Source organism: Mercenaria mercenaria, chromosome 5, assembly GCF_021730395.1.
Source record: "Mercenaria mercenaria strain notata chromosome 5, MADL_Memer_1, whole genome shotgun sequence".
Lineage (NCBI taxonomy): Eukaryota > Metazoa > Mollusca > Bivalvia > Venerida > Veneridae > Mercenaria > Mercenaria mercenaria.
In genome coordinates, this window is record NC_069365.1 from 20,322,175 (window position 1) to 20,347,884 (window position 25,710).

Genomic DNA, 25,710 nt, shown 5'->3' on the forward strand with positions numbered 1-25,710 from the left:
TTAACGCCCGAGTCTGTATGTAAAAAATGCGGTACCCGTTGCGACGAATGTGACAACTCAGAGTTGCCTGCTAACGAAGATGAAGGGCCATGCCCCGGAACATGCGGGTTTAGAGAAGTCACGTTTGAAGGAACGGATACCGCGGAAAAATTTGGTCAATGGTTGTTTTCTGAACAGCATCAATATTTTAAAGTTGTTGCCCACAATATGAAAGGCTACGACGGCTATTTCCTTTTAGAATATCTTATAGACCAATCCCTTAGACCCGACAAAATCATTTATAGCGGATCAAAAATTATGTACATGACGTTGGAGCGAGATTTACATATTAAAGTGATTGACAGTCTCAATTTTTTACCCATGAAATTATCTGCGTTACCGAAAGCCTTTGGATTAGATGAATTGAAAAAGGGGTGGTTCCCTCATTATTTTAATACGAAAGAAAACCAAAATTATATAGGGTCATACCCAGAGGCTAAATATTACGGGCATGATTTTATGAGTGAGAGAGAGAGATCTGATTTGTTAGCATGGTTGAGTGAGAGAAAGAATGATACGTTCGATTTTAGAAAAGAAATGTTGGAATATTGTAGAAGCGATGTTGATATTTTGAGACAAGCGTGTTTAAAATTTAGAGAATTATTGATGAATGCTACGGGTGAAAGAGAGTTTGAAGTAAATGAGAAAGGGCAGGAAGAAGAAAAGTTAGTACGGGCCGTAGATCCATTCGATTCCGTGACTATAGCTTCCGTCTGCATGAACGTATTTAGAACCAAATTTTTAGAAGAAGAATGGAAAGTAAAATTAGAGGGCGAAAATGATTGGGTACCCGCAAAATTAGTAGACGGAAAGCTGTATGTATTTGACGAAAACGAATGGATCCGCGAAACCGAACTGACGGAAAAGGAAGTGAGAGAGAAAAAGTTTGTACGTACATTGATAGCGAAAATTCCTCCCGGTGGTTACAATGATCAATACAGTAAAATCTCTATCGAATGGTTAGAATGGTTGGCGCATACTAAAAATATCAAAATTCAACACGCGCTAAATATTGGCGAAAAATCTTTACCAGGTACACGATATAAATTAGATGGGTATTGCGAAGAAACAAACACCGCGTATGAGTACCACAGTTGCATCTACCACGGATGTAGAGATTGTTTCACCGATAATCGCGAAAATACGTGTCATCCGCTCACCAATCAATCATTAGACGAACTATTCGCGTTGACAATGAAAAAAAAGCTTACATAGAACAATTAGGAATGAAATACGTTTGTATTTGGGACCACGAATTCAGAAAACGAAAGAATCAAAATTCTGAGATGAAGCGTTTCATTGATAATTTAGATTTAACAGACAGATTAGATCCTAGGGAAAGTTTCTTCGGGGGACGCACCAATGCCAGTAAACTCTACCACAAAGTTGATGAAAGTGAACGAATCAAGTACGTTGATTTCACTAGTTTGTATCCTTGGGTCAACAAGTATTGCCAGTATCCTGTAGGTCACCCCGTCATAATAACGAAAGATTTCAGTGACATAAATGAGTACTTTGGCATCGCCAAAGTTAAAATTGTACCACCAAGAGGTCTATACCATCCCGTCCTTCCTTATAGGTCAAATGGCAAACTGAAATTTCCTTTATGTAGAACCTGCGCGGATACTGAAAACCAAAACCCTTGCGATTGCCCCGATGATGATAGAGCGTTAACTGGCACGTGGTGTACTCCGGAGATTCAGACCGCTTTAAGACTAGGTTATACCATTAAGAAAATATACGAAGTATACCACTGGGAGGAAACTACTCAATATGACCCTAAAACCAGCGAAGGGGGACTGTTTGCCAATTACATAAACACGTTTTTAAAGTTTAAGCAAGAGGCAAGCGGCTCCCCTGACTGGATACAAAATGAACAAGACATGATGAATTACATAACTCAATATATGGAGAAAGAGGGTGTTTCGTTGGATCGGTCAAACATAAGGAAGAATCCGGGTTTGAGAGCGCTGGCTAAACTATGTCTCAATAGCTTTTGGGGTAAGTTTGGTCAACGTCTCAATATGCGTCAGACAGAGTTCTTTCACGAAACGCAGGCAAACCTTTTCTTCCAATTGTTTTCCGATCCGACGAAACAACCGCTTAATTTTCATATCCTTTCCAATGACATGTTACAAGTAGAATGGCAATTCAAACGAGACTGTCAACCCGAAGATAATAAAACGAATATCTATTTAGCTACTTTTACAACTTGTTGGGCCAGACTTAAACTTTACAGTGTGCTCGAAAAGCTCGATAGGAGGGTACTGTATTATGATACGGACAGTGTGATATATGTAAGTCGCCCGGGACAGTATGATCCTCCATTAGGTGATTACTTGGGAGAACTTACGGATGAGCTGGACGGTGGGGAGTACATTGTAGAGTTTGTGTCTGGTGGCCCTAAAAATTACGCTTATAAAACTAGTAAAAACAAAGAGACGTGTAAGGTTAGGGGTTTTACTTTAAATTATAAAAATAGTCAGTTGATCAATTTTGAAAGTGTGAAAGACATTGTTGTCGATCCAAAAGGTTGTCCGAGCATTACAGTAACAAATCCGCGTAAAATTTGTAGAGATAAGAGAAAAAGGAAAATAGTCAATCGTGAAGAAAACAAAAAATATCAAGAGGTGTATACAAAACGTAGAAAAATTGCAGATTTTGACACTGAACCGTACGGGTATTAAGTTAGATTGATGTTCATACGTTTTAAAATTAAATTTCTGTGTTGTAGTTTTTGACATCTGTATTTTAGTTTCTGATATCTACGTTTCAGCTTTTGCGCTTTAACATGCAATTTTCCATAGGGTCCGTTCACGTTTTTGTCAACGCTGTTTAAAAAAGTGTTACGGGCATTTAGATATTTGTCAAAGGTGATTCGATTTTTGCACTTTAACATGTAATTTTCCATAGGGTCCGTTCACGTTTTTGTCAATTCTGTTTCAAAAAGTGTAACAGCCGTTTTAAAAAATGTTACGGGCGTTTAGATATTTGTCAAAGGTGATTCCATTTTTTTGTACATTAATGCGTAATTTTCCATAGGGTCTGTTATAGATTTTACCATCTGTGTTACTGTTTCTGTGATCTAAATTTTAAGTTTTATCTACACTGTTTCAATTTTTGATTCAAAGAATTGTATAACTTTGTTATTGTCTTATGTCATGAATAAAAACCTGTAAGAATATGATGCGTTTGTCATTTCATGGTAAGAACTCCCATTCTCGCCTTAATCAACGTAAGAATATGAATCCCGCAGGTACTCACACCCCGGAAAGGGAAACGTTTATACGTTATCCACATTCTAATGAAGAAGAAAACAGGTCCCTTAGTGACCGTTGGCATTTATTAGGCACTCGAGTACCTCAAGCTGAGATCGTGTATTTTTGTCAAATGATCATCGTTTATGTGATCATCATTACCTCCATCATTAACCTATCTCTTCAAAACGGTGCTAGCGAATTGTGGATCAGTCTACTCAGTAGTTGTATCGGATACGCCTTACCAAGTCCAAAGCTCAAGAAATAATGAAAACATCATTACCTTTTGAACCTTGCTCCAGTATGTGTATTAGTGGTCAAACCGGAAGCGGTAAAACGCAATGGGTGTACAGGTTTTTGAAAAATGTGAAAGATATGTATTCGAGAGAACCGCCTTCGCACATATTATACTGTTACGGTATACATCAAGACTTGTTTGACGACATGGAAAGGTCTATTCCAAACTTTTATAGTAAACAAGGACTGCCAACGGGTGAAGAAGTGGACGACTTTACCCGTGACAAGAGGCACAAGTTGATTATTATCGATGATCTCATGCACGAAGTAATGCGAAACAAAGACATGGAGTTGCTATTTACGCAGGGCTGTCACCATAGGAGGGTATCTGTCATACTAATTACACAAAACTTGTATCCGGGAGGTAAACACGCCAGGACTATTGCCTTGAATACGTGGTATATGGTACTCATGAAAAATTTGAGAGATGTATCGCAAGTAGGAATATTGGGACGACAACTCTACCCTGGTAAAACAAAAGGATTCATGAAAGCTTATGAAGACGCATTAAGCACGAAACACGGTTATTTTTTGGTGGATATGAGCCCTCACGCCAATGATAAATACCGTTTAAGAACCCTTATTTTTCCGGGGGAAGACCCTATAGTCTACAGATTAACGTAAGAAGGAAGACCAAAGCGGCGTAAGAGTAACCATGGTTGAACTAATCAAACAGCAACGTCATTTCTTAAATCTTCTTAAAAGCACTACAGCCGCGCAAAGGAAAGCATTGTTGAGTACGTTAATACGTTTTCAAAGCCGGCATCGTAGTCGTTTGGCATTTTTCCTAGCGAATCAAAGAATTCGTAAGGTCCTTGTATCGGAAAGAAAAAGGTCACCCAATGCTTCCCAGTTCCATCACTGGTATCCGTGTTAGAAATAACAAACTGTCCCTTTTGAACTTTCATTTGATCAGAGGCGCACACTGTTACTGGATATCTTTTGAGTAAACGTTCAAGTTCTAAATTATTCATTTGAAATAGACGCCCCTGGCACTGTTGATATGCAGTACTTCCGGGAAGGTGGCGTACATAATCAGTGTCACACTCTCTGGTAATGCCTCAGCAAATTTGATTTCTAGTCGACAATGTCCCTTCCTTTTAGTGCTAAACGAGTAGTAAGGATCTACATCAATAACGTACAGACAATATCCCTTCTTATAATCTTTGTTTGAAATGTTAATGTCGTTCCTAAACAGAGTCAATGTTCTGTAACACTCCGTGTATTGATCCGCCGAATAATTTGGTTGCATCGGTTGTGAGGGCACCGATTGTCCATCGACGTATAGGCCTATGGAACTACAGTTATAATGCTTGAAGTTGAATGGGTTGTGCGCGTAATCGCCATTAAATGCCGCACTAGGAACCAGGCCTACTATCAGTTTACATGGAACCAGTCCTTGAAATATATCGTCAGCGCTGTAACTAAATTGACCCGAAGCAATGGACGTTGTCTTGATCTCTGTGCGTAGGTAAGGGTAAATGGCTGACATGTCTTGAATGAGATTATCGTGCGCTACTAATACGTCACTTTTCAGCCGCTGAATACAGAGTTTGAAATGAGCGTCCGCTATTTTCACGCGATAGTCAGGAGACGGGCTGTCAGTGATTAATGTGAAGGCGTCTCTAACGTAAGACTCTTGTACAATATCGCAGCACAAATACAGTCTTTTACTTCTCGGCGTAAAATCGCAGGTAAGAGTAACTTCAGTCACAGCGCAGGTCCAACGATCCTCTAAAGCGTATGACTTGGGAAACTGAATGTAAAAATCTGAGGGATTGTTGTTCTTACGTATGATTTGCGAATCGTTACTGCTAAGATAAAGGTAAAAGTCGGTCATGGTTTCATTCGTATTCGTTTGATATTTGGCTTCTTACGCTTCTCTGTTCGTCCTGACTTCGTCCAGAATAGTGTCAAAAAGATGGGGAGCTCTCAACAATACGGGTATAAGTGAGTGATGGCGTCTTAACAATGTTTTCTTTCTAGATAATGATACGTTTCCAGAAGCCAGAGACCGTAGCAAAAGTCTTTTCCTTTCAAGTAGCTGTGCATATCTTCTTGCTGGATTAATCGTTCCATTGATCACTCTTTTGGCTACTTGAGCTATAGCCTGCATTTGACTCGACGTCATATTTATGATCATGTTTTTTCTAACTGCTACAGTAGCATCTTTCAGTTGGAGAAGATAGTTGAGTTTAAGGTACACTTGAGACTGATTCATGTTTGTTTATTGGTTTCTTTACTTTCACTCCTTCTTACGCGTGTAGAGTTCCAGTTCAATTAAGACTGGGTAGACCGCTTCATCTAGTTGAGCGTGATCTTTGATTCCAGTTATGACCACTTTACCGCTGTGAAAACAACAAAAATTGACTCCATCATATTTTAAATTCACCGCTGAAAATAGTTCAGGTTCATACACGATCTGTCTTTCTTTTACCAACTGATTTAAGTCTAAGGCGGTACTTAAGGTGTGACTTGCTGACACTGTTAAGCATTTGATATCTTTCAGACACACTGTGTACCCTAATCGCTGTATACGTCTGGCATAACGTCGTAGTCTTTGACGTCCCTGCTGAATACTGGTCGCTTTTCCATTACAGTTGATAACTCCGTTGGAGAAGACTAAGCAATTTCCTCCTATGGTCTTGTGTTGCCAGATCAGTCCTGGAAATGTTCTAGGATCGTAACGAGCGTTTGATATACGATAACACAAACGCCTCAAGTCAATAGCGCAGTCCAAATGGGCACTGAACACAACGTTTGTGATAATCATAGTGTTGACTCTTCAATCGCCCGGCTATAAATGAAGATAAATAAACTCTTATCTGTCATATGAATACATGTCAGGTCACGTGGTCTAGGAGTACTGCGTCACGTCTTGTTCGGGTATCCAACTATCGTATTTCGCTGGCCAGTGTAACCACCTTACAAGGACTTGTCTTTGTTTGTTTCGAACTCTTTTCTTTAGTATTTTTTCAACATGGTACTCTGTCGTCTCGTCCACGTTGACCGCTTGTAATTCCTGTTCATAAAATGTCCCGTCTACCTGGTCGTTATTATCCCAATCAGCTATAGTGTACACAGGTACGCCTTCTCTTTTGAAACGCGTTTTAATCTTAAAGATTTCACCCGTCCACTTTTGCGAGTATTCCCTATCGAACACACTTTTCACGTGAGATACGCGTACCGTTTGACCTATTTTGAATTTGTAGCTTTTTCTCTTGATTAGTTTCGTTTTACCCCCTTTGGTTCTTAGTAAATATTGCTGAAGCCTACTCTCTCCTTCGTTCTCTGTCGTTATGTCTATGGGTCTCTTTCCTAGACTGCTATGAATTGTGCTGTTATATCCTCGTACTATTTTTTCCAGGATATTAATGTATCGTTGTGTTCTCTTTTTTAACATGTACCTGAACAGTCTTCTTTTCAGATTCTTAATTAGTATTTCCGAATAGTTAGCCTTTGTCTCAGTGTTTAGGGCGTAGAAATGATGAATTCCTTCATGCTGAAGATACTTATTGACCTCCTTGCTTCTAAATTCCATACCCCTGTCGGTTCTCACCGTATTAGGTTTTCTCGTTCCTGATAGTATTCGCTCTAACGCGTTCACTATTTCCGTACCTTTTTTACTTTTGATGGGTTGACAAAAAGCGAAACGGGAGAAAATGTCTATGGACACCAACACGTATTTGTAGCCTTCATTTTGCTCGGCTAAGTCGACCATGTCCATCAGATCCATATCCCATTGACTGTCAATGCCTCGGACAATCACGCGAGATCGAGGAAATCGACGTCTGGCCCCTCTAGTCAAGGAATAAGACTGTTGACTTTGAAGCCATTTCCTTATTCTATGCCTACCGATTTTATATTTACCCTGAGACTTGATATATTGGTACACTTTTTCAACTCCAGCAAAACTAACCGGACAATTTGGGTCAAAATACAAAGAAGACAAATACTGCTTCCAGTTAGACATTATTTTATTGATAACACATAACAAGTATATTCGTACAAATGTATAACATGTTCTTACAAATTACAATACAGTAGAATACAAAGCAGGTGTTGTTCTAGAGTTTTCTAAATACTGTTCCAAAATATCGAGTAAATGTTCTGTAGCTTCGCGATATTCTCTTCTAAACTGATACCGCCTAATCCAGTCATTTATTAATGTCACAGTCATATACACAAAAGCAAACATATCTTGTTTTTATAAGTTTGGTAGGTTATTTGTACTACATCTATTATTGACAAACAAATTTGCCCCCGTAGTAGTTGAACTGAACGCTCCAAACCCACCAGATGGTCTCGTTGCAGTTATTGTTCCAAAGCCACTATACTGTATTTGTTGAGGGGCTCCCACTATTCTTATGTATTCGCAGTTTGGAGACCATTTAAAGTGTTCCCTCAATGCGCAGTCCGATCTTTCCCAAGCGCTCAACTTCACGTGACATCTAAAACATTCGCATACGTCCGATTTTCCGCTGTAAAACAGTCCGGCACTTGCCAGCTCATACTTATTTGGAAGCATTTGTTTCGGGTATGTTTCGAAAGTCTTCAGTCTGTTTTCGTAATATTCCATGTTTCGGTTCATTGGTGTGCAGTCTGAAACGTTCATTTTGTTATTGATACAGATTTCTAGTACATTCGTTTATATACCTTCAAACCCATTTCTGATTGGTATCTATTTTAGACCTTTTGTCCCATTGGTTGCTATTTTTAGACATCATTGTAATTTTTAGAATATGGCCTCAGTAACTCCCACATTCATTTGGATTACATTCTGTGCACTGAAGCGCGCCTAACTGATTCATGTGATCACTTTGTAAATAACAGGGTACCACCGCGTCTAATTCAGGGAGTGATGTTCCTATCTGTGACACAACTTCTTTCAAACAGACATACTCTTTCGGTCGTAAACATATGCCTTTCTTTGTCGGTACCACTTCTTTTTCTGGCATCCAATACTGTCTTATGTCCACGCACACGTTGTTTTCTGTAATGTTACAATAAACATTACCTCCAAGGTGACTCCAATAGGACTGCTTATCTTGTAACGCCTTATCCGCATAGGTTAGTTGGTCTACAAAATTCTTCCATCGCATTAACGTTAAACTGATACCTTTCTTCGTTGGTTTGTCGCCTTGCCACTCTCTAATATCGACTCTCATATCTCCTTTCCACTCGTTGACCTGCACATAACGATCATTTCCCAGAGCGAAATAACATCTGGAAGTTGCCATGTTTCTTGTTCGAGTATCAAAACTCTAATGACGGGAAGAAATATTCGAGCGTATTATATACAATGAGCTCGCATTTGATTGGTCCATAAATACGAGTATTTGATTAGTTGTCTATCTATAGGTTCCGTTCATTCATTGGTGGATATCTTTAGAAACAGATGTCATATCTATTTATAAAATGACAAGTTTAAACAGGTCCTGACAATAAAATCAGACAATGGGATAGGCCGTAATGACAAAAAGTACCTTCTTTGTTTTGGTGTACACAACTTTTATTTTGTGAGTTGGCTCATGAGTGTATCCACGAATTCCAATATCATAATCGAACCTTTTTGTTAGTTCAAAACGTTTGCCACACTGTGTCACTTCATCGGGTTCATCCAAACATTTCTGAATAGATTTATTCATTATGTCCCTGTTAAAGAACACAGAAGCGTCGAGATTGCTAGCATCTAAGTGCTTTTCCATAGCGTGAGAAGACAGAACAGTTTTCATCTTGTAGAGCAAACGTCCGTTTAATCACCCACAGACCCATATCAGCGATTAAGTAGATCGAATACCCAATCAGAAATAGACATTCGTGTCACGTTTTGATAAACCAATCAGAAAGGAGCATTTCATTCAGTCGACATATAGTAAGTATACGTGTTACAACGAGTATTATTAAAGAACGTTACTAATCATGAATTTATCAGTTGAACTATAAGAGATAAAAGTTGTACTTTACTCATGAGGATTCCACTTTAGCTTTAACACCGCGAGCTGATAGACGTTGTCAAACCATTGCGTATGATACCAAACACGGGTATATTCGGTTGAGTAATTAAGGAGCTACTCGATATTTTACGCACGAGTGTTTTCATTTCCGGTCGAATGTCTGTAACGGTTAGTTCTTGTCAAACGTAAGTATAGCTTTGTTTTGTGTTATCTCCTAGTGTAGGGCTGACCCTCGATGTGCGCGAACACGCCCTAGATAAGTATACAAGACATTCTCATTTTCATAAATACGTCATTAGAATTCAAAATGGCCGCCGCACACGCGCACTTATTATGAATTCTTATATGCAAATGAGTTAATAATTATAGTAACTAGGTCATCCAAGATGGCGCCCGATTGTTTACACACAAAGTGGCCCCTATACTACTTAAAAGTATCATGGCATAATAAATAAAATTGCCAATTTTAATCATTGTAATAATTTTGCAACTGCAGGGTGTTTGGTATCTCTTCTGTATATATTCATGGTACTTGAATTGATTTATGACTTTTGCAAAAGGTAACTTGTGACCATTTCATCCCACACCAGTTTTGATTTTTAAGTATTTTTCAAATTTATCGTCAGATCATTTATAACGCTGAACTATCTTTTTAAATAGGACCGCTATTTAAAAAGATGGTAGTTTAAACATTTCAAAAATGGCTAACAATGGGGAATTAGATTCATATTTATAGTTTCTTTAGTGCGATACTTTCTTACGTTCTAACAGGAAAAAGTGAGAAATCCTTTTTCAAAATTAAGCATTTTCATTATTTTGTGCCAAAGACTGAAAAACTTATACCAATTATTCTTACAATAAAGTTATGTGTTCATTGTTTACCACGCCGACTTTTTTCATATAAGAATTTCAATTACTACGTTTTCCGTTTAGAACACAAAATTTTGAAGTACGTTGCGAAGTTTAAAAACAACACCATGTAACTGAATATCATTTTTGAAACATTTTATTTCAAAATCTGAAGATGTTAACAACAATTCTGTATCAATCCTATAATTATAGGAATAAAAGTTATATGAAAGTGTTTAAACATGAATGTCAAACATGTACATTATATACATCACCATAAAATTTACGCTTGAAAAGCATTGTGACAGGTCGGTAGAAATTTGCTATCATTTATTGTTACCCTCTGTTCTGTATTCTTATCAGAATAAATGAACTAGTTTCAGTCTCACCTCACCAGGGTTGTCGAACAGGCGCTATGGAACTGAAGAATGTTTTGATCAAATAGATAAAAGAAAATCATGCGGCATGCACATACTAAGTTGCTTATTAAAACCGATTTGCATGTACAGTACTGAATTCAAATAATTGACATAAGCTGCCGATAGAGAAGTAGTTCAAAATTTCAGAAGACGATGAAAAAAGTAAGTTAGAAATATTTGTATTAACTGTAAGTGTTGCAGGAGTGAGGGTGTAGTTGGATATTGTTAGAAACCGTACAAACAATCTGAGGAGTACAAAAATGAAAGAAGAAGGCGGAGATTAGTATTGTTTTAGTATTTTCATGTTAAGTGTCAAGTGAAGTGGTGGGTTGAAGAGATATGTATGGGTTTGCTAAAAACAAATGAAATTGTTTGATGAGAAAGTTTTCAGCAGTGACTTTATCCTTGCAGGCCCCTAAAGCAAACGCGGTTTCCCTTACACCAAATCAAACTTAAACTGAAAGCAACGGCAACACTGACGCCAGAGCAAGTACAATAACTCAGAAGGTTTTCGATTCGTCGAGCTAAAATGAATAATATTCGGTACTAAAAATGACGATGATTTCTGTACGTATATATTTCGATACATGAATAATTTTAATCAGTCTGACAAACATACTTAAATCTATTCTTTCCGTAATTGTAAGCTGATGTCTCAAGCGAGGACACCTCTTAGTGTTAATGTTTTGACTGTTCAACAGGCTTATTAACTGGTTTCTATGCGGTTCTGTGGATGAACATCTGAAAAAGATTCATGTAATATGCCAAAATACAATCTTTCTTGATAGTACGGTGTTAAAAGCTTTGACCCACGGAAATCATTATTATTATTTATTATGTATGTACAAAATCAAGACTTGTTAATTAAACAAATTGATTGTGGTAAATTGAAAAAAAAAATAAATATCCGCAAATATGGCGCAAATAGATTCAAGTTAAAGTGGGTAAAATGCAGTAGAAACTCGCAACCTTTGAGTTGTAACTAATATGCGATTTTTTTGCCGTGCACTTTAACTTAATCAAAATAACCGCGCACTTTATCAAAATTTCTCTATTGTCAAAAAGTCAATAAATACAACATCAAAATGCCAAAGAGCTCGAGGATATCCAAAAACATAAACTGCACGTTTTCTTTTTATGTAATTTAACTGATGTTGAATGTAAGTTTCATGTGATGGGCGAAAATAGTAAAAGGCCGTACACTTTATTGCAATTTTTTCTGTCGACAGATTCAGTTGGGCAAAGCTTTCTGAAAAACGATAAGATTTCTGATTTAGGGACTCATAGTCGAGGAAAGTGCTTTCTTTTCCGGGGTTTATGCGTTATAAGAGTTGTATGCGAAAAACCTACCTGACCCGATGACCCAGTTACTATATTTAGTACTATTTAGCCGTCGTCTGTACCTACAAGTCACGTTGGTTCCCCATCGTGATTTACAGGACCTCAATAAAAGCTCGAAAACATTTTGCAAAATTATTTTTTTATGAAAATCATTTATAGTTTATTGGCTATAGACTTCTTCTTGGCGTTCACATTGGATAAAGACAAAATATAATGTGTTAGATAATTGCAATCGGGAGTCAATGAAATTATTTATTCCAAGAGTCTACGATTTATTGGGACAACCGACGTACTAGACCTAGGTTGGATCTAGGATTTGGGGTGAAGTGGAGCGCAATTTCTAGAGGGGTTCGGAGCATGTCTTTGGAAGTATACCTCAAATGGTATAATTCTGACGTACATTTGAGCATACATTTTTGATACAATGTTCAGTTTATGCTAATTTATTTTAGATTAATCGTAAAGCAAATTCTACAACTTATATCATTTATTCTCGGCACCTAATTCCTGACATGAGGGTATGACAGAAGAGAAGCCATTGTCCCTTTTAATGCTTTTACATTTACATAGGAAGCTACTGGTTACATTTTTACGTCTTTGGTATGACGCAGCCTGCGAACACACGACAATCGCCCCCCCCCCCCCCCCCCCCCCCCCCCCCTCGAAGCGGACACTTTATCACTAGATTATCGAGGCGGATTTGATACAGTGTGCATCACCTAGATGTGTAAATTCCACCACCCCACGTACCCCAAGATTGCTCACTTTGAAACCATCTGACATTTTATTGATACGCTCGCTATTCGTGCTGCTAAATGTAGTTGTCTATTTGTTAAATTTAATTCTTAACTGATATGAGCGTTTTCTGTTTGCTTTTTTATGAAAGTCAACATTTTAATTTGTCCATGGACAAGGTAAGCGTTTAAGCAAAGTCACAATAGTCTACCTTTCCAAACTGCAGGTTAGTATTCCAGACCCTGTCATATTCATTTAACCTTTAGCCAGCTGGCGGCTAGTGATTCTGCCTCTGCGACCAGTGCAGACCAACATCAGACTGATCATGATCTCAACTGTTCGCTATTCAGTCAATAAATTTTCGGTGAATAGCCCTTTGATATACAAGTGTTGCTGCCCAAATTGAAAAATGGACCAAAACATTTTTAAAATATAGCAGGATAAAGGTTAAAACATGAGCCAAATACGTAAGAAGATCCGAGCTAGTGCAATTGGCATGATTCTTAGATTTCTTCACATTTGTCTGTTGTCTTTCGGTATGCTCAGTCAAGTGTCTGTTCCATTCTCAAAAGAAGGAAATATCATGAAATTAGATAACTATTTTTTCCTGTTTAGATAATATGTTAAATTTCCTGAACACATAAAATTCCATATTATGATAGAGAAACTAAAACTTGTTTGAATTTCGTTTGTGGTATTCCCCATTGAGATCTTTAGGAGTGCTTCTATTTTCAAAACGTTTTTTGCTCTGTGTGAATTTAAAAGAAATAATTTTGAGGTGTTGGTAGATTCATTAACACGAAACAAAGCGAGCATATTTTTTTTTAAAACTCAGCTTAACAAGACAGCAAAACTATGCAAGACAAAACTGTACTGTAATATACATTTGATTATTATTAAGATTTAAGAAAATATTACTTTATGGAAGAAGCACTTATGTGGGGGAAAGACTTTCATTAAGCTTTTATCGAGAAACAGTCACAGTATAATGCCAAAATTACTGGGGTAATATAATTGAGTTTCCGTCCAAGATCTGCCTTTTAGACCTTTTCAGTTTTTGTTGGTTTTATTTAAACTGTATTACTGGTCACCATTTCGCAGTGAAAGTCAGTGTTAGAATACCAAAATGATACTAGTATGTACTGCATTATTCATTTTTTCACCGGGACTTTCTGTTTTCCACCACTTTTGTAACAAATTTTCCCTAATTAACATCATACATTTCATATAATAGATGGCATATATGAAAATTTGCAGCATTATTTGTGTGCCGCAAACTTTTTGATTTGCTGTAGCAACGTAATGCATCGTCAAGTCTATATGATTGTTCCATACACTGCCCTAGTAAGTTCAACGCTGTTTCACGGTGTCCAAGGTTTGGATCCGTGTCTATTATCCTTCTAAAGTTATCCATTGCTCTCTGTTGTTTTTCCTGGTCTTCGAGATGGCTGTAGACATTGTATTGTAGAAAGTAAAATAAAGGAAGGGAGTCTACAACAGCCAAATCCATCCAGCTGTCATCTTCTCTTCTGAAATATGGGATGTCGTACTCAGATCTGAATAGTTCGTGCTGAAGCTCTTCTGGAATACAATTAAATTCGCAAGGCAAGAATCTCACACGAAAGGCTGTGTTGTGTAGGACATTTTCCTCATGTCCAAAAGCAGACATAATATCAAAAGCCTTATTTGGTACCCGGCCATGTTCATTGCAAACACACATGGATTGAACATTCTTTAAATCACAGCAATGTTCTATGTTTTTTAGAATTAATTCTGTTCGTTGCATGTCTCCAGTACAATAGATTATTGATGCGAGTTTTAGTTTAGAGGAAACATCCGACTTTAAACCATGGAAAAACCAGGCAACAGCTTCTTGTGTTATGATTCCGTTGGTGGAAAGATTGTTTGAGACAAGAACTGTCCCTAAAGACGTGTACAATAAGGGCATAAGAAGTTTGGTGGCAATTTGTATAAATTCATTGCCATCTTGATACATGCCTACCAGTGTGTTAACCGACTGTAATAAAAATTGCAATGCCGTTCTTGTATTACAGTGTGCCAAACTTAAAAGAAGTTGGTTATATCGTTTGCTCAAACGTCCTGCCAAATTCCACAACAGGCTTCCAGAAACATGGAGATAACTTTCTATGGCTGATTGAGCCTGTATATCATTCATTCCGTTTTGTTGAATACGGTTGAAGTGAAAACTCAATAGCATACCAAGGAAGTCAGTTTGAATCCCCAGCAGTGCTCTACCATTACTTGATATAATCTGAGAAATGATTTCAAGTATTTGTGGTTTCAGTTCGGCTGAAATGCGCCCTTCCATTAGATTGTTTTCATGTATGATGAAGTGCGGACAGTTTTCAAAATACACAACCATCCAAAGAATAGTTAGGCTGACATTTAAACAGGTTAATAAATTATTTTCTTGCCAGAAATTTTCTTGTGTGGTTGCAATACAATGTAACAAAACTGTTTTACATATAAAACTTGAAAGTGCATCATCAGTTGTAAGGATGTGGAAGGATCTCAAAATCATCTTCATTAACACGTAACATCTAATTTGAGTAATGTTTAAACTGAACATTAGTTTACGTTCTGTAAGAGAGGTGGATATTCTCCATTGTAGTTCCTCGTCCACGGTACCCGTTCTGCCAACAGGAACGACAAAACAGCCGTCAAACAAGGATGCCCTCTTTATTTCGTAAGGAGGCCAGTGTCCTACACTTTGTCTTTGTAACCAAGTTAATGCCTCTAGAGGCCACGACTTACAGTAATAAGCATGAACCGTGTCATTATCAGAATAGCCAGGCTGTCCTATGATTGTATGTGCAGGACCCCGTCTTATAAATCCTTCGGGGATATTATTGAAAGACCATGTGTTTGTCATTAATATCCTTCCCCTTCTGTCTCTGACAAAAATATCATTAGGGACATATTCAGCAGGTACGGGGACATCTTCATCTGTCTTCTGTAGCAAGCAGTATCCAGGCGGTGTACTATCATCCCGGATCATTAAAAGGTTAATAAATCCAGGTTGCCATTCTGCTATGTCTTGTATAATATTGAAGTGATTGTGGCAGACAAGGGTGTCAAAATCTGGCAGAAGTCCTAGTGTAGTTGTGCCTTCTGTACGGCTGCCAAAGTGAAACTTTGTAACATTATAATCATGTAATCTTGCTACAATTGTTCCAAGTGATTCTGCACAAAGTTCAGTCCTCCTCCTCTTCCAAACCATTATTTCATTTACGCCAATACCATTGAGCACTTTGGACAGTTGCAGTGATACATTCTGTGTATATTCTGGTGTACTAAACATTCTGAAAAGGGAGACATTTATGTCTAAGGATTTGCTTCAGATCAGATTTATAATATAACCAGTCAGGTCAATCAAAAACGAAAAGGACTAAGGTAATATACAACATCGACTTTTTGTGTTCAAACAACTATGATCTACTATGATCGATATTATTTTTTGATTACCACAAACAGACTTTTTATCATGATTGTTAAAGTGTATATAATAATTAAAAATAAATGTTTGAAAAAGCTATAAAAATGGAATAATTTTTTTTTGTTAGATTTTCCTAAAGAATGTGTCGTATTCGTTAGATATATAGGCAGCTTGCTTTTATAGTTTAAACATTCGTAACAAGAAATACTCATTCATAAAAACTAAACATCAACAAAATGTGGCAGTAATGTAACATCACTTATAAACTACACAAAATGTCTAACATTTAAAACCTATCCTTTAGATTTCGGTAAAAATACTACAAACGTTATTTGAAAATAAAACTAAAGATAAAATTACTGAAATATATTTATCCGTTTGGTCGAAACATTGACTCAATTTGCTTGCATGTAAATGGATCAGCTAATATAATGTATGATATTTATGATCTGTTTCATGTAAAAATAAACAACTTACTTTTACACAAGTTTAGACTGCTATATCCATTTCTGCTTGAGAAATCAGGTTTTGTTTCTTATTTGTAGCTTCATAATTCAAGTGTACGGGTATGGCAAAAATCTTTCCTAGAAAACTCACACACGGCAATAAATACGATATGTAATTGTCATATTTTCCTCAGTGAATTTAGAAACTGCATGTGACAAAGAACTGTCCATGTGCTTCATCAAAGACAGACTGGCACATTGTGAAAACGTTTTGCCTGTATGTCATGTTGTAACCAGTTGTTGTAACGAAGTTCCAATGCATCACTATTTGGTTTCGCTGGATTTGGCAATATGAATCCACTTCCTTACCTCCACCAAAACAACGTGAGAACAACAATAGAACTAACATTACAATAAACACATTCTGCTGGAGCAGTGTTGTAAAACATTGTCCTGCTGTTACATTTAAGCATTTTCATATATCTTGAGGTCGCTATCTGATGCTTTCATTTCAGTAGTGAAGATGACACCCATATGAAACTTGGGATATTTGCTTTCACATAGTAATTTTAAAGATCTAAATTGGCATAGTTATTCTTCCTTAAACACTCATATGGTATGAAATATCTAATATTTTCCCCACAGATTTGCAAAAAAATAATATGCGATTAAGCTAACACAACGTTTTAGTTTTTGTATCTTGGGTGTAATAGAAGATGCGACATTCCAGTGCCTGAGACGGGTTTATGAGGAGGATTTAAGCCGTTTATATCAAAAAGAAACTGGCTTTGTATAAAACTGCTGCAGATATATTGATATATATAATTAAATAAAACTTTAGCAAGATTTCAGTACTTGGTTTGTTGGTATTTTTATTTTAGACTCCTGTTATTTTTGCTCGATTGTGATAGAAACTTGGAGCTTCCCTTAATCAATCTTGAGTTACAGTAATGATTAAAATTGAACCAGTGTTTACTGGCCGTGTATACATTGTATAATAGTGTTAAAAGAATAGTTCGCGATACATTAGCCACCATCAATCCTGATTCTTTGTGATATCAAAGTAAAATATGTTTCACAGACAAGAAATTTCTATTGGAGTTTGGGATTTCTGGGTTCGCAATTAAAACAGTCGTCAAGACTGGGTCATATAATACACCATTCAAAATCACAATTTGATAGAAGGCATTATGTCTGAAATCATTCCTCCTCCACCTTGATTCGTGTGGGAAGTTGCCCGTTTCTTTCGGAGAACAGTTTTGTACTGGTACAGAATCCAGGAACACTGGTTAGGTGTTACTTCCCGCAGTTACATAACTGAAATATTGTCGAAAAATGAAAGAAACATATTTTCTTCTAACGTTTAAAAGATAAGAGAAGTGAATATTTGGGAAAAGGGATTTGTGGTGAATGCCTGGTCGTGAGTACATACTAATACATTATCAAAGTGCTGAGGCTATTGAAGCTGGGGTGAAACTGAAAAGAAGAGGCAACTAGAATAGTTTTCATAGTAGCTCACGCACAGGATGAGTTTCCGTAGCAGCCGTACACAACTTGAGGTTCTTTATTGTATTGCTTGTTTAAGTGAGCTCTCCATTTTGATTTGGAATATTTATGGTAACAGCTAACTACCAGCATTTGTCTTTTTCATCATGCATTTAAGGTTGTAATGAACAAACAACACAACAGCAAGTTACGTTCTGTAAAAAAAGTGTATGTAAATAGTTCGTCCTCTGACATTTATGACTTCGTACATGATATATGCAAACATCCACAGTCATCGGGACTTTACAGTTTACTATTTTAAAAGTTGATAATACTTGTACCGACGACAGGACTGCCCTAGTAGCATGTACAAATATTTCAAGAAAAGTTCTCTGATTTCGTGTGACAATAGAGTTCAGTCAAATTCATCAAACAAGGAATAAGTACTGTATAAAATGTGGTAAAAGTTTTGTGTACAGCGGTCACTGTAAGCCTTGTTAAAATATTGATGACGGGTAAGACTATTTATTTCCTTCAGTAACCAATATCATCTTGCAAACATTAGCATTATATGGTCACTTTTGTTTTATCTGTAAAGTGATTTAAACGACAAAACCTTTTAGGCTTATACATATTCTTTATACATTAAAAAGATACAGACCCTTTGACACTCTAAAGCTGCTCGCCCGCACAAAGGTTTACGGATTCGCAGCACTATATGGTTATGTAGGAAAAAGTAGTGCGTTGCAAACTATTTATTATTTTTCAATATAGCCATATAGTGCTGTGAATCCGTAAACTTGTTTTCATCAGCCATTTTCTCAAAACGCTACGTAGATTTTCGCTTATTGTGTTGATTATAGCTTTTCATTTTATATTCTTGTTACAAAAATGTCGCTTTTGAGAAATTTAATTAATTCGGCCAAACTGAGGGCGAGCAACTTTATTATTAAAAAAGATTTAATAAAGCATTGTATTTCATCTTAAAGCAGCATGCCTCCAGATCGTTCGACAAAAAAAAAATTTTTTTTTAGATATCTTGAAATAAATGCTATATTTCTTAAGAAGGCTTTAAAAAAATACTGACAAACTTTCTTTTACGGAAACACTTGAGAATTTGCTGTTTTTACTACTTTTTACGATGAAAACTGTCTCGATTATAAATATTTATATTTTGAAGTCATTATTCACTACTTCAGCTGTAGCGCTATTGGTTACGACGACTGGAAAATGTCTTTATTGCCGCGGCGGTCCGGGGTTCGATTCCCGACGCTGACATCTTTTTTTCTTGATTTGGAACTTTTAAAATATGTTAGAAACAAAAATTCATATTCTAATGTTCATAATATAATCAAACTTCAATTTGAAAGAAGGATTATTTTTTAGCCAAATCTGGAGGCATGCTGCTTTAAATCTTGCACATTTCGGTAAGTGTTATCCTGCAAGAAATCTTCGGTAACTTTTTAACACACAGAACAATTTCTGAGTACATAGTACAAACACTTTTGTAACTGAAACTCCTGGTGAATTTAATGCTGTTATATCGTCTGGTACACGGTTATCTTAGTCGTGATGTGACAATAAATGTCCGACAGTGCATTATCTTGTAAATAATACATTTTCAGACCCACAGACATGCCACTTAGCATGGTCACCTTTAAAGCCAAAAGGTAAAGAAAAATTTCATCTATTCATTGTCCATAGGTTATAAGCCAAAAAGAGAAACCACCACGAATTTAGAATTCAAGTTGGCCTCTGAACACGGCCATTGAGATCTAAATGACAATAACCCTGTGGCACTCTGTTGCTGACAATATAAAAAGCGCCTTTACAAAGATGGTTATAGCCGCGAGTTGGTGTGGAGGTGGCGATGCATAGGGAAATGGAAGCTTTGGGGGCTCCTCTGCAGATATATATATATATATATATATATATATATATATATATATATATATATATATATATATATATATATATATATATATATATATATATATACCGGAAGTATGGGAGAACAGTTGCCAGTTCATCCAATATTAATACACGAAGACGGAAAATAATTTAGGTGATTATCCGGGTATTCATGATCAGATAAAAGTTGTAATGTTTTTTTTTCCTGTTGATCTGTAAAATGTCCTGCTGATATAAAGATTTATGTTAACGAAAAATTAGGTTTTTCTGGTTATAACTGAAAGCTATCGTTATTTTTATAATTAGTGTAATTATTTCCACCAAACAAGCTATGTGTAGGGGAGTGTGGCAGTTAGGGGGTTTGCTATGTAAGAATCACTTAGTTCCATATTGTTTTCATTGACTCTCTCCAGAAATGATACAGATATAACTTTGAAACAACTTAAAACAACCTTTTAGAATCATACATGTGACAATTAATTAATTCAATTTAATTCTTTATTGTGCATAAGTCACATACCACACATTCAAGTGTCATAACTCTGACTTTCTTTTGATTATTTCCATTTTTGCACAGAAATTCCCAATGTTTTCCTTGAATAACCCTGGAACAGATACAGATATTATTTTGAAACTTAGACAGGTTTAAGGAAACCTGATATGTGAACCTGTCTCATACTCTTTTGACAAAATGACTTCGAAAAAAAATGTGATGTTACGAATTGTTTTTAATATCTCTGGAACTTAAAACATGCTTAAATTAGGATCATATCTATGTGTACATACCAAGTCCCATAATTCTGACTGTTCTTTTTATAAAATTATTTCCCTTTTTGCAGTCGGAAAATGTGCCAAAATTACATGTCCTTCAATATTTCTAAAGCTTATGCATGCATTGGATTGAAGATTAATACAAATCTTTTGGATTATTATTGAAGTTTTCACAAAAAGTTTCATATCTCAACATGCATACATGTACCTACCTCATCTAATAGGGTTTCATTTAAACGCAATGTCAGTTTTGTTAGTTCTTATATGTTATATGTGTCATTGTATATTTCTTTCGTACTCTGTCCGCTGTTGTATTTGTGCCTTTGTATGTCATTATGGGCTTTTTAGCCTATTTGATTTTAAATAAAATGTCTGTCTGACTCAACCTTTTATTTCCCGTCTGGACTTGGGAAATGTGGCAAAATTGTATCCCTGTGGGCATATAGTAAATTGACATAACAATAGAATAATAAATATGAGTGCCGTTTCTAACAAAATTATTTCCCTTTTCAATCACATTTTGTGCATTTAGGACAATTGTAAGGGATTTAATGTAACTTAAAACGGTGAGAGATGGCAAATAGAGGAAGGTATAGTTTAATAAAAAAAACATTACTTTACTATAAACCTTTTAGAAGTATACCCTCTTTATGCATTTATTATTTTTCACATTTTGGAACATATTAGATAGAAACTTTGGCTTCACTGCAGCAAATCTGAGGTGATGTCACTTTTTGAATTTCCGGTGAATAACAAAAACCAAAGAATATTCAGTTCTTTCCAAAAACCGTAATATTATGATTCAACCAAATAGTTTCCTTTGTCTACCAGAAAGGAACAATTCTTATATCTTAATATTGAAATTTGGTACCTTTATAACAGACAATAAACTAAAACAATAGACATTCATATGTGACGTCGGTGAGCTCAACAAAGCAATTTCAAGCACAAATATTAATGCGGAATGTAAAGTAGGTTACACACTACAATATCCGTCCAAGATACTTTCAAAAACAATGCAATTGCAGAATATATATACAGAGAGAGATAAAAATAGTTTTGACAGTTCGTGAAAACTAATGACAAATTTTGACAGGTATATGTTGGCTCATGACCTAATTAATTTTTTTCTGTTATTTCTAACTTCCAGTTTGATTTTCATTAAATGGGTATTCTTTATTGTAGTTTACAACTCATACATTAAAAAAATAAAAGAATATATTGTTACCTCACTGTCGTTTTGTCTATCCATCTCTCGTACGAATTCCTATTGTTTCAGTCATTTGTCAGTAATTAGAGCAACTCACAGTGTTGCATTCATACAAAACACATCCTTTATTTTCACATAGATATTGAGGATTTATCTAATGAGCACATGTATTGAAAACACAATTTCAATACCGACTGTGTATTGTAATAATGCTAAACTATCTCAGCCGTGACGTGTCCCTTTATTTAAAACACGGTTGTGATGTAATCCTTTGTTAGTTCTGTCCATTATATAGGTTATTGTACCGACACCGTTCTATACACACGATTATTTTACTATACCTGTCCATTATTAACCTGTAACTGTCCATTCTTAAAATAATGGATACTTTAAGAATGGACAGGTACAAGTTAATAATGGACAGGTATAGTAACAAACTTGTACGTTGAGAGGTGAGTACATTAACGTAAGAAATTTGAAAGTTTCGAAAAATAAGCGGCAACGTTTTACAGAACTTGTAACTGCAATCAAAGCCTTGAGATGTCTGGTGGTTGCGGGTTTTGCTATAGTTATTTTCATTTTAAATGCCAATCTATAAATATACATGTATAAGAAACAAATACTAATGTGCCTCATATCTAAGATAAACTCTGCCTGACTTTACATGAACAGCTGGAAGTCAGTGATGTAACCATGGGCTGGAATACCTAATCATTGACAGATCTTATATAATCTAAATGGCCAGTGTGAATGGATAGAGGATGAATAAGAACTGCTTGATCATTGATAATTCATCCGCGTTGTTCATGAATGGGACTACTTTGTGTAGCACATGAACAAATTCCTTTGGATGTGATTTGGAATCAAATAAAGATACTACATGATTGTCAGAATACACTTAACTTTGGTAGCGGGATAAACCCGCAACCAATAAAAAAAACCTGAAGAGGAACGTATGACTTTAACCCAAATCTCCCCACAAATTATTAGTCAAATGAAAATCAAACAATGTGCCAAATAATTACAGAATGTTAGTTTAAATCTTCAACCGTTAGAAAGTAATAAAGTCCTCTTTGTGTACTCTTAAATTGCAATAGAAAAGTATCGCAGATATACACCTGGTATGGCATTTTCAGTCAAAAATAGATGAAAATAGGCAACGTAATGTAAAAACAAGAGCTGTCGGAGGACAGCAACGCTCGACTATTCAACAGCCTTGTCAATTGAATGAATATTGAAGTCGAAAAGGGGGCATAATTTTGTAAAATTGCAAACAGGGTTATTGAACCTGTACAATGCATATCAGTTCATGACAATGGACAAATGTGCAAGTTTCAATCCATTCCCATTAGTGGGTACTGAGATACCAGCTTGCATACAAAAATTTAACCAACGACTGCTTAGTCGAAAAAATGGCATACTTTTGTAAAAATGCAAAGTAGAGTTATGGAACATGAGCACTGCATGTCAGATCATCACAATGAACAAGTGTGTGACGTTTCAATCCATTTCCAGTAGTAGGTACTGAAATACCAGCTTACATATAAAACCTTAATAAAAAAATACACAAAATAGAGTTAGGGAATCTGTGCAGTGTAAGTCAATTTATCACAGTGAATAAGTGTGTGAAGTTTCAATCCATTCCCACAAGTGGTTACTGAGATACCAGCTTACATACAAAAAACTTAACCAAATCGAGACGCCGACGCGGACATCGACGCATGGATGAAATAAAAAAGTGGAAAACCACAGGTCGCCTAACACGACATAAACGAAAATGTTGCAGGCTCGTTTTGATTGAGCCTGTTCATGGACGGTAGTGGAAGTGCAAGCTACCGTCCACGCCCTGTAGCCCCGGGTTAGGCAGAACTCAATATTTACACATGTTTTAAGTATCAGAATGTAATTTAGAGTGTCAGAATAATTTGTATATTTAATATACTGATAACGTAACACATAAGCACAGGTAGTGCTTGACTCCCTTTTCATGTTGCCATTGTTATAATTTTTGTTGAATTGCTGTTATTAATAGAATTTTGGGTAATTTATGGTTGATTTGGGTTCATTATATGGATAGCTGGGTCCCAGCTTCGCACATTATGTCATATACAAAAGTTAAAGGGAACCAGATATTTGATAGAGCAAGTACTCGTTGTAAAACGTTATATTTAAATTTAGACCAATCAGAAACAAGTTCTAAAAATAGCACGTCTGCTGGGGTATAAATAGGTAGATGGATGACAGGGAGCTCATTCGGTATCCAGCGGACGAAGAAGACACATCGAGGATTCAACTAATAATTTATCCCTGTTGAGAAGGAGACTATTGCAGTTACCCTGTCAGGGCGGATAAATTATCAAAAAGAAGACTTTGGAAGTTCTTAGACTAAAGAAGAGTAGCAGAATTTCGATAAGGTTTCGAGCTATAGGTAGCGAGGTCAGAGCTATTTATAGATTGTCGTATCGTATCTGTCAACAGCCAAATATGTACATGCAAAAAGTATTGATAAATTCATTTTACTGCAGGAAATATTCTTTTTTGTGGTTTCAATTAATAAAAAACTATCTTAACTTCAATACTGATCCCAATTTGTTAACTGGAATGCCTTTGAAAGAATAAAAACCTGAGGTAAATTGCAAGCTTCGATTGCTTTTTTGCCGTAGTGGCATCCCGAACTGGTCTAATTTTAGACAAGGTCGATTGCTTGAACTTGTCAAATCTCAGCCAATACACAATCAAATACGATGAAATTTGGCCAAACAGAGGCTAAGGGGTTCTTTAAGGGTAACATATGTTTTATTTGCGGAAAAAATACGGCATTTTGATAAAATACATCTTCGAAGTTGGTGCTTTTTCAGAGCGTTGTACCATGGTAATTACTCATTGCTTCAGAATGATTCAAGTAGAATATTAAAAAACAATGTTCTACCTTCAATTCCAGTGCATATCAATGACGGTATAATGCGCCCCAAACCGTCCCATTTCTCCTTAAAGAACCCCACATTCTGCAGGTACGCGCGAAAAATTTGTCTCCCAGACAGAGTTGTCGTTCTTGACGCACCTGCGAAACCGCGACAGCGGCAAAATCCAAGGAATCCAAAGTTACTTTACTTTCGTTTCCGTTTTCGGATCGCCGTGTTGTTTGCAACGCATTTTTTCGTCAAAACAACTGCTTTATTGCTATACTTGGTAAGAATATTGTATTGCATTTACCTCTTAGATATTGTGGCACAATATTTTGTGCGAAAATGACCCCTTCATGGGCGAGGCTGGTCTAGAGTGATGACCAGCGGTGAGGACAGAAAACCGCTGCCCCAGCTGCACTGCCAGGCTGCCTGGAATTTTCAGTTTCTTTATAAATCATGAGCCTGGTCAGGTCAGAAACATTGAGACATAACAATGACAATACGCCATCCCCACTCACAATTTCTCAGTCAGAGCTGATGAGGTTACCAGGCTCTGCACATAAATTTTATACAATAAAAATAAAGCCCTATTTCAGTATTTGAAAAGTCTTGGTTTTTATTCTCTTCCAA

The 25,710-nt window shown here is 36.4% G+C and overlaps 5 protein-coding genes across 5 annotated transcripts; 1 reads left to right on the plus strand and 4 right to left on the minus strand.

Annotated features, from left to right (window-relative positions):
- The first annotated feature begins 1,265 nt into the window (after positions 1–1,265).
- On the plus strand, positions 1,266–2,726 carry LOC123540056 (uncharacterized). Its single transcript, XM_045324845.2, has one exon. The coding sequence runs from the start codon at positions 1,266–1,268 to the stop codon at positions 2,724–2,726; it is 1,461 nt and encodes a 486-aa protein (XP_045180780.2).
- Positions 2,727–5,838: 3,112 nt separating this feature from the next.
- Positions 5,839–6,366, minus strand: LOC123565296 (uncharacterized). The gene has a single exon (XM_045359164.2). The coding sequence runs from the start codon at positions 6,364–6,366 to the stop codon at positions 5,839–5,841; it is 528 nt and encodes a 175-aa protein (XP_045215099.2).
- An 84-nt stretch (positions 6,367–6,450) lies between these two features.
- On the minus strand, positions 6,451–7,566 carry LOC128557267 (uncharacterized). The gene has a single exon (XM_053544474.1). The coding sequence runs from the start codon at positions 7,564–7,566 to the stop codon at positions 6,451–6,453; it is 1,116 nt and encodes a 371-aa protein (XP_053400449.1).
- Positions 7,567–8,341: 775 nt separating this feature from the next.
- Positions 8,342–9,328, minus strand: LOC128557268 (uncharacterized). The gene is made up of 2 exons (XM_053544475.1): positions 9,080–9,328; positions 8,342–8,782 (listed from the first exon to the last, which is right to left on the minus strand). Exons 1-2 carry the CDS (start codon positions 9,326–9,328, stop codon positions 8,342–8,344), a joined length of 690 nt encoding a protein of 229 aa, XP_053400450.1.
- Positions 9,329–13,625: 4,297 nt separating this feature from the next.
- LOC128556914 (uncharacterized) lies at positions 13,626–17,359 on the minus strand. Its single transcript, XM_053542846.1, has 2 exons — positions 16,829–17,359; positions 13,626–16,217 (listed from the first exon to the last, which is right to left on the minus strand). The coding sequence occupies exon 2, from the start codon at positions 16,214–16,216 to the stop codon at positions 14,099–14,101; it is 2,118 nt and encodes a 705-aa protein (XP_053398821.1). The 5' UTR covers position 16,217; positions 16,829–17,359; the 3' UTR covers positions 13,626–14,098.
- Between the last annotated feature and the right edge of the window lie 8,351 nt (positions 17,360–25,710).